The 9,901-nt window shown below is 51.9% G+C and overlaps 1 protein-coding gene across 1 annotated transcript in view; it reads left to right on the forward strand.

Annotated features, from left to right (window-relative positions):
* The window catches only part of LOC133356965 (glycoprotein endo-alpha-1,2-mannosidase-like protein), an 18,407-nt gene extending 8,803 nt beyond the window's left edge, over window positions 1-9,604 (forward strand). The window contains exons 4-6 of the mRNA XM_061574690.1: window positions 2,141-2,310; window positions 3,601-3,838; window positions 5,934-9,604. Of these exons, the coding sequence (XP_061430674.1) occupies window positions 2,141-2,310; window positions 3,601-3,838; window positions 5,934-6,201 (676 nt within the window). The 3' untranslated portion in view covers window positions 6,202-9,604. The remainder of the gene's footprint in view (window positions 1-2,140; window positions 2,311-3,600; window positions 3,839-5,933) is intronic.
* The last annotated feature ends 297 nt before the right edge of the window (window positions 9,605-9,901 follow it).

Consider the following 9,901-nt stretch of genomic DNA (forward strand, 5'->3'; position numbering starts at 1 on the left):
AGTGAATGAATGGGTGAATGACTGAACGGGTGACTAACGGAATGTGTGTGAGCGAGCGGATCAATGAACGAACGAAGATGTCTCTCTCTGTGTCTCTCTCTGTCTCTCTTTTTTTCTCAATGTCTCTCAATGTCTCTCTCTGTCTCAATGTCTCTCTCTGTCTCAATGTCTCTCTCTGTCTCTCTCTGTCTCTCTCTGTCTCAATGTCTCTCTCTGTCTCTCTCTGTCTCAATGTCTCTCTCTGTCTCAATGTCTCTCTCTGTCTCTCTCTGTCTCTCTCTGTCTCAATGTCTCTCTCTGTCTCTCTCTGTCTCAATGTCTCTCTCTGTCTCAATGTCTCTCTCTGTCTCTCTCTGTCTCTCTCTGTCTCAATGTCTCTCTCTCTCTCTGTCTCTCTCTGCCCACCTTTTCCAGCCTGGTTCAGAATCAGAATATTTATTCAGACTGCGGGAGAAGGAATCAGAATAGCTATAAAGCTACGTCCAGTACGGGGGGCACGGGGCCCGAGCGTTGCAACAACAAACAAGACCAGAAAACACGACGGGGGTATACAAACAATTGTAAATAAGTCACCAACATATTAATAAACGATGAATGAAAATAAATAATAAAATAAAAAATTTTACATAATTAAATAATTCTCACGACGTTTCGGCCACAACGCAAGCAGCCGTCCTCAGGTGAAGAACAGGTCTGTCGAGACGCTGTCTTCCATTCTACGTGACTTTACCAAAAGAACCAAGAAGATGAATCCCTGCAGTCACGAAAGCTTTAAATCAAAATAAAAGATTAATGAATAATTTGCATGAGTCCGATTTATCAACATTGGGCCAAGGTCGCGCACAAGAGAAACCAAATAGTCCCAGACCACAGCAAGATAACAACCTCATGTAGGTGGTAGTAGTAGTAGTAGTGGTGGTGGTTCCTCGTTGAAATGGCGTGCAAACATTGAGTTTATCGATTAGCTACGCAGGGCAATGGTCAAAGTTCGCAAACCGCATTGGCAAATGTGACTGCTGTGTCCGCCACTGACCCTCTGCTTCAGGATGTGGGTTATTTGTTTGAGGGATGGTTGATGAGGCAGCGCCAGCCCGGGCGTTTCTACTGCACGTGCACGGTGAACTTCCTTCGCGCCGTGCGTAGCCAACCGCGCTAATCGGAAGTGTGGGGGGAAGGACAACAAACTAAACGCAACAACAAGCACTTCTAAATAAATGAGTTTGTCAACCTAGATGATGATTTCAAAGTGCAGCACAGCTCCCAGTGGCTTCTGAATATCGGTGAGGAAGGAACGTTCCAGACGGCCGCAGAAGCGCATCTGAAAGCGCCGCGCGACGACGATGATGAAATAGTTTTCAATGTAGTCTAGTAGGGTAGTGTATAGTGTAGTGTCAAGTAAAGTGTATAGTAGTGTAGCGTCTAGTAGTGTATAAAGTAGTGTATAGTGTAGTGTCTAGTAGTGTAGTATGTAGTGTATAGTAGTATGTAAGTGTACGTCAAACTTCTTTCGCACCGTGCGTAGCCAACCGCGCGAGTTGGAGGTGCCGGGGGAAGGATAACAAACTGAACACAACAACGGCAACAACAATCAGTTGTAAAGAAATGAGTTTGTCAGTGCAGATGATGTACAAGTGCATAGCTCCAGTGGCTTCCTGATACCGGAGCGTTCCGCAATCAGAATCGGTATTGACGCTGGAGGAATCCGATGAGCTATAAAGCTCTTTTTCCCACAGACCTCCAGGCGTGCCACAAGAAGCCAGCGCTGGCGTTCCTGTTGCTTGGACGACTTAAAATTGGTGCACTCCCCCCCCAACCACCCCCCACCCCTCACCCCCACCTCCACCCCACCCTCCCCACCCAGTCCCACCCCACCCACCCCTCCCCCCCACCCTACCCTCCCCACCTACTCCGCCCCCCACCCACCCCCACCCTCCCCATCCACTCCCCTCCCCACCCGCTCCACCCACTCCGACCCCACCCACTCCCCCCACCCTACCCCCTCCCCCCCACCCTACCCTCCCCACCTACTCTGCACCCCACCCACCCCCACCCTCCCCATCCACTCCCTTCCCCACCCGCTCCACCCACTCCCCCCCCACCCACTCCCCCCCCCCACCCTCCGCCCCGCGTGGCCCGCCAGGTACGGCAGCCACCCGGCGTTCCACCGCTACCGCACGAGCTCCGGGCAGGCGCTGCCGCTGCTCTACGTCTACGACTCGTACCTGACGGCGCCCGACGCCTGGGCCGAGATCCTCACCCCGGGGGGCGCGCAGAGCGTGAGGGGCACGCAGTACGACGCCGTCTTCCTGGGTGAGCGGGGGGGGGGGTGGGGGTGAGGGTGGGGGTGAGAGTGGGGGTGGGGGTGAGGGTGGGGGTGAGTGAGGGGGCGAGCGATTGATAGATGCGAGCGGGCGAGCGAGCTCGCGGGGAAAATCTCTACACCGTCACCACCGCTATCCAGTGCCTGATTATCCTAGTAGCACAAGTAGCTACATGTGTAGTAGCTACATGTGTAGTAGCTACATATGTAGCTGCTACATGTGTAGTAGCTACTACATATATAGCTACAGGCCCCGCACTTTCAAGTGGCACGCGCTAAATGCTTTCAAGCTATCAATACCGGTTCAGCGATTCTGCACTTGCTCTGTTGCTCAACCTAGTAGCGATTTGTAATTAGAACCGTGTGCATTGTTTTCGGACGATCCCGCGATGTAACTTTAATGTGAATGAATGAAAATGTATTTAAACTTTAGTTGTGATATTGACATTCACTTCTCAGAGCTATGACTTGTTAATCAGTGCAAAAACTGTTAGGATTATTTGGGAGCTCTTAAGGGGTCTTAGGAAGTGGTGGGGGGGGGGGTCCTCCTCCCCCTCAGCCCCCACCCCTGTCGGCCCCTGAGCGTGCTGGCCCGATCAGCTGGCCACAGCGCCTTATCAGGGCGCACATCACCTCGGGGGCGTACATGTTTGGGAGGGGCGCACCTCTGGTTGGCTGCTTGCTCGCGGTCACGTGACGCACTTTAACCAATCCGTGCCGCGTTAATCACAGTCACAGAATGACAGAGCTGGGTGTTTATATAAATTTATAGTACGATACCGCCTTCAACTTTTACGAACGACTCGGTGTCTAATGTTATTGATTTGTCGTATTATCCGGTTGTATAGCAAACGAATAAATACAATTACGTTACTATGCAACTTAAATATTCGATTTAAAGCTTTCGTGACTGCAGGGATTATTCTTCTTGGTTCTTTCGGTAAAGTCACGTAGAATGGAAATAATAGAATAATAAAACATAATAAAATAATTCTCACGACGTTTCGGCCACAACGCAAGCAGCCGTCCTCAGGTGAAGACCAGGTCTGTCGGGGAGACAGCGTCTGACGCGCGACAGACCTGGTCTTCACCTGAGGACGGCTGCTTGCATGGTGGCCGAAACGTCGTGAGAATTATTTTTTTATGTTTTATTATTTTATTTCCATTCTACGTGACTTTACCGAAAGAACCAAGAAGAAGCTAAATATTCGTGTTTAAATCATTTAGGGCACTTAGCTTAATCCGGCACTGCCACTACCCCCCCCCCCCTCCCCCCCCAGCACTGGTGGTGGAGCAGCGCCACCTGGGTGAGATCGCCCGCGCCGGCTTCGACGGCCTCTACACCTACTTCGCCACCAACGGCTTCTCGTTCGGCTCGTCGCACCACAACTGGCGCTCGCTCAAGGCGTTCTGCGACGCCAACGGCCTCCTCTTCGTGCCCAGCGTGGGGCCCGGCTACGCCGACGCCAGCGTGCGGCCCTGGAACCAGCAGAACGCTCGCGGGCGAGTCCACGGCAGGTCGGGACCCCGCCGCCACCACCACCCCGTTCGTCCTATCGCCCGTTCATTCACTCGCCCATTCATTCACCCACTCGGTTCTTCACCCGTTCGTTTATTTACCCTCATTCGCCTGTTATGTCACCAGTTCGTTTAATCGCCTGTCCATTCAGTCATTCGCCCGTTGAGTCATTTATTTGCCCATTCACCCACTCGTTCATTCACCCGTTCCTTCACCCGTTTGTTCGCCCGTTCGTTCCTTCACCTGTTGTTTCACCCATTCATTTATTCACGCACTTATTCATTGACCCGTTTGTTCATTTGCCCTCTCATTACCCTGTTATTTCACCCCTTCGTTCACCTATTTATTCACCTGATATGTCACCCGTTTTATTCATTCGCCCGTTCATTCACCCGTTAGTTAATTAATTCACACACTTAATAATTCACCAGTTATTTCACCTGTTCATTCATTCCCCTGTTCATTCACCCATTCATTCATCTGTTATTTCACCCGGTCATTCATCCGTCCGTTCTTTCACCCGTACATTCTTTCACCTGTTCTTTCACCCGGGCATTTGTTCAATCATTAATTAATTCATCCGGTCTTTCATCCATTCATTAATTCACTCGTTCTTTCACCTGTTCGGTCATCATCCGTTCATTCAGCGTGCAGTCATGGAACCAGCATAGGTGTTTATTTTACGCTCACAAGACAAAGATCCCCCGTATAGCCTTTACAGACTGTTGGGGCAAGTGCTGTTAGCGAGTAGCACCGATGAAGGCCGGCACAGTACATGAGGTGATGGGTGGCAAGTGGCCATGGTTACACACAGCACCAGGGATTAATTTGAGGCTGAGTCGACCTAGGAGAGGTCCAGGACCAGTTCAGATAATCGTCACCGGTCTTGGAGTCCATGAGCGGTAATCAAACTCGGGTCGCCGGGTTCGTAGCGCAGCGCCCCAGCTGTTACCCTAAACCCGGGGACACACACACGCATTCATATATGTGTGTTGTGTGTGCCTGTGTGTGTGCCTGTTTGTGTGCCTGTGTGTGCGTGGTGGGAGCAGTTGTGTAGCGGTCAGCGCGCTGCGTTGCAAACCCGGCGACCCGAGTTCGATTTCTGCTCACGGCCACAAACACCAAGTGACGATTATCTGAACCGTTCCTGGGCCTCCCCTAGGTCGACTCGTACCTTAAATGAGTACCTGGTGCGGTGTTTAAACATCGCCACTGGGGAGACAAAGGCGGTCGGGCGTGGTGCTGGCCACCCACCCCCTCGTGTGCTGTGCCGGCCCATCGCAAGCGCCACTCGCTAGCAGCACTGCTAGGGGGCAGGAAATCTGAAATATTCGTGACGTCACGCGGGGGGGGGGGCCTCATGTGGAATGACGTCACGCACGGGACGGACAGACATTTCTGGATGATTATAGTCGGTAATAAGAGGTTATTTGGGTTAGATAGCGTAAGTATAGAAATTTGTCGTTAAACCCGCCACGACCCGATAACTAGTAAGGGTTGTTACGTAACCAGAACGTGGCCAATTCGTCACTAGTACAGCACTAGTGTACAGTGTATAGTGTATTGTAGTGTACTAGGACAGCACTAGTGTATAATGTAGTGTATTGTGTATAGTAGTGTAGTGTATAGTGCAGTATATTGTATAGTGTAGTGTATCGTGTAGTTTAGAGTAGTGTAGTGTATAGTGTAGTGTACAGTAGTATATTGTATAGTGTAGTGTATCGTGTAGTGTATAGTAGTGTAGTCAATAGTGTAGTGTATAGTAGTATATTGTATAGTGTAGTGTATCGTGTAGTGTATAGTAGTGTAGTGTATAGTGTAGTGTATCGTGTAGTGTATAGTGTAGTGTATCGTGTAGTGTATAGTAGTGTAGTGTATAGTGTAGTGTATAGTGTAGTGTATAGTGTAGTGTACTAGTACAGCACACCGGTGCGTTGGAGAGCCAAGCCACAACATTTACAATCTGAGTAACGACGTTTCGCCAGCAATTACGACCAACTTCATCAGGCGACGGCCATATTTGTGAAGAAGTCCACCTGCTTCGTTCCTTATACGAGGCTACGTGGGGGACCTTTGCCTTTGCGTGCCGCGCAGGTACTACGAGGCCGCGTTCCGCGCCGCCCTGCTCACGCGCCCGGAGATCATCTCCATCACCTCCTTCAACGAGTGGCACGAGGGCACGCAGATCGAGACGGCCATCCCCCGCAAGGGGAGGGGCCGCGACGGGGGGGCCGCGGGGGCGGGGGCTGGGGGGGGCGCCCCCTACCTCGACTACCTGCCGGGGGCCCCCGACATGTACCTGTCGCTCACCAGGAAGTGGGCCATGAGGCTGAGGAAGGAGAAGCAGCAGTGGCTCATGTGATGGGCGGCGCGGGGGGGGGTTACGGAGGTGAGCGTGTGGGAGGGCGAGTGAGAGAGAGAGACGGAGAGAGGGTGGGGAGAGTGTAGCGGAGAGAGAGTGTGAATGAGCGAGAGACACAGACTGCTGAGCGGTGGAGAGAGTGTGGCGGAGAGAGAGTGTGAATGAGCGAGAGACGCAGACTGCTGAGCGATGGAGAGAGTGTGGCGGAGAGAGAGTGTGAATGAGCGAGAGACGCAGACTGCTGAGCGATGGAGAGAGTGGTGGAGAGAGCAGGCAGAGTGTGAATGAGAGAGGGGAGAGTGAATGAGAGGGAGTGATGAGCGATGTCGAGAGTGGAGAATGTGAATGACAGTGTGGGGAGTGAGAGAGAGAGAGACGGAGAGAGGGTGCGGAGAGAGCGGAGAGAGAGTGTGAATGAGAGAGAGACACAGACTGCTGAGCGATGGAGAGAGTGGTGGAGAGAGCAGGCAGAGTGTGAATGGGAGGGGAGAGTGAATGAGAGGGAGTGATGAGCAATGGAGAGAGTGGGGAATGTGAATGACAGAGTGTGGGAAGAGGGTGGAGAGTGCAGTGTGTGTGTGTGTGTCGGATAGTGTATTTATTTAGATGAATACGTGCGAGAGAACATCTCCGTGTGTAACACTGTGGGTGTAGTGACTGTGAGGGGTTGTTGGTGTGTGTAGCAGTGTGTGTGGAGCAGCTTTTGTTCGGCCAGATCGAGGGGGCTAAACGGGCGCGGCACGGGCTGGAGAAGAGATGGAGTGATGTGGTACAGGAGGATGTGGAGCTGAGTGTACTTGCCGATGACTGGTACCAGCGGTGTCAAGATCGGCCTCTGTGGAGGAGGCTCGTGAAGGATGCTACTGGGCATTTGGAGGCAGTCGCCCTCCAACAACAACGGAGGGCGGAGGAGCGACGCTCACAACAACAAGCGGAGCGCCGGGTGGCTAAAGCACAGCAAGTTGGTACAGTAGGGGGCACAGGTGGTGCATCAGCCAGTCATCTCGGTCAGTCGACCCGTGGCACCTGGGTCTGCCCCGTGACCTCCTGCCAGCGGGCGTTCGACACTTCACGTGGCCTCAAGGTGCACTTGGCCTGGCACAAGCGTCGTGGTGACGTCACCGCCACTTAGTGGCGAATGGCGGTTGTTGTTGTTGTGGAGCAGCATTACCGTATGGCAACCACCAGCCACCACAGCCTGATCGACCGGTAACCACTACCACCACAGTGTTACCGACCACTAGCAAAGAGGTGGAGGTTGTTTTTGGCAGATGACGTGCGGTGTGGTGTGTGTGTGTCTATGTATATGTAGAGGAGCGGTGGCGCAGTTGTTGGCGCACTGCGCTACGAAGACCAGTGAGCCGAGTTCGATTCCCAGCCAGGGCTAACATCAGTGGGCGAGCGAGATTCTAAAGCGGTGTGCCTGCGGCCCCTCCCCTTGATTGTGTGTGGATCTTCGGCACCGGGGAGACAAAGGCAGTCGGGCGTGGCACAGGCCACAACGCCCCATCGTACAGGGGGGGAAATCGCGGTGGCTAGGAGATGTTAGCTCCCTCGCCTGGTATACAGGAGTTCGTGGGTTCCATCCCGACCCTTACCTGCTGTATATTACAGGTAGGAACAGCAGGTTCCACACTGCCCACCGAGGATTATTTGTTTGTCTGTCTGTCGTGCATAGCCACGCCCTCGATTTGTATTTAATAGAGCGCTTCGGGCGGACTCAGCACCACGTGACGCGTCGCCCCACGCAGCTTGCGTCACGTGACGCGGATCGCACGAATGCGCCGTCCAACCAAGTTCCTACCTGCCCACTCCGAAGGAACGCGTTTGGGGTTTGCGTGTCTCTCCGTGGTCACGTGGATTTTTCTCCGGCGCCCTCCAGTTCTTCCCTTCGGCATTTCGAATCGACGTCGCGCGTTTCGAGAATATTGCTGCTGCTATAAATGTCCATGCGATGATGACGACGATGACGATGATGATCCCAGATTTTAAGCTTTCGTGACTGCAAGGAATTCATACTCTTATTTTTTTCGTGACTTTACCGAAAAAACTAGGAGTATGGATGATGATCCCGCTTCGTTGGAGCAATCATTTGTGATGACCCGGTCGTTTCTGAAAAAGAGCTAGGGAGCAGCTCATTGGGCCTTACCCAGTAAAATGAAAAAAATTAGTTGTCTTTTTAGTTTGTATGGGTGCATACTCTTTGATTCTTTCGGTAAAGTCACGTAGGGTATAAAATAAATGAAATCGCGACGTTTCGGGCGCAACACAAGCGTCCGTCATCAGGTGGGACAACCACAGCAAGAAACAATTGCTAAAGTGTGTCTGGGTGCGTCGCTCCGGGCCTTAATAGGGGCTCGCTAACGGCACTTTCCCCAACCGCCTGTGTGGGCTACACGGCCGCGGCAGGGAATCGAACTCTTCCCGGGTGCGAGCGAGCGAGCGTGCGTGCGTCTCTGTTCGTGCACGTCAACACCAGAAGAATTTTTTTATAAATGAGTGAGTGCGAGACTCTGCGGTGGTGGTGTGTTCCGTGTGTTAATATAGAGTGTTCATAGAGAGTGTTAATAGAGAGTGTTGGAGTGTGCTTGAGTTGCTGCCTGTTGGCCGAGTTTAACTCGGACAATTCTGGAACTGGAATCTTGAGTTTTCGGGAGGAAGGAATTGATTTCTAACCGTGACGTGGTACCGGTTTGGTGTTGAACTTCATTGTGATTCACCGCAAAGTTTTGATAACAGTGCTAGGCTGACTGAGAAATAATTGCGTGTTTGGTGTACAGTGGTAAAATAAGGTGGTCCTACCACTCGCTCGTCCACGCACTCATTCATCCACTCACTGATCCACTCACTCATTCATCCACTCATTCATCCACTCACTCATTCATCCACTCACTCATCCACTCATTCACTAATCCACTTTGTCACTCATCCACGCACTCACACATTCACTCACTCATTCATCCACTCACTCACTCATCCACTCACTCATCCACTCACTCACTAATCCACTTTGTCACACATCCACGCACTCACACATTCACTCACTCATTCATCCACTCACTCATTCATCCACTCACTCATCCACTCACTCATCCACTCACTCACTAATCCACTTTGTCACTCATCCACGCACTCACACATTCACTCACTCATCTACCCTCACACATTCACTCACTCCAGTCACTCATCCACTCACTCACCCACTTCCCCTTTGACTCAATTACTCACTCGCCCACCCATTCAATTACTTACCCATCCACTCATTCATTAATTTACCGAGCCACTCACCCACACATTCACCCACGCATTCACAAACTCGCCCACTAAATAACTCGCTCACCCATTAATTTATTTCATTAGTCACCCACCCGCTCGCCCACCCACTCGCCCACCCACACACGGACTCACTCGCCCACCCACCGGGGTTGCTGCCTATCTGGAAGATGTGTCGAGGTTTTATCCGAGGAGAGGTATCAACCGAAGTGTGTGGGCGAGAGTGTGCGTTCGCGCGCACGCGTGTGAGTGTACGTCCTGTCATTCTTAGTGTGGCTGTGTGTATACGATAGTAATTATTATGCGAGTGTGTATTTATACAAGCGTGCGTGTTTGTGTTTATATTTGAGGTGTGTGTGTGTAAGCACAATGTTATCGTGTTATTATGACTCTCTGCATTATCCCTGTGTATAGCTTCACGTGCGTT

The sequence above is a fragment of the Lethenteron reissneri genome, chromosome 56, assembly GCF_015708825.2.
Source record: "Lethenteron reissneri isolate LAM-NWPU_2019-01 chromosome 56, ASM1570882v1, whole genome shotgun sequence".
Taxonomy (NCBI): domain Eukaryota; kingdom Metazoa; phylum Chordata; class Hyperoartia; order Petromyzontiformes; family Petromyzontidae; genus Lethenteron; species Lethenteron reissneri.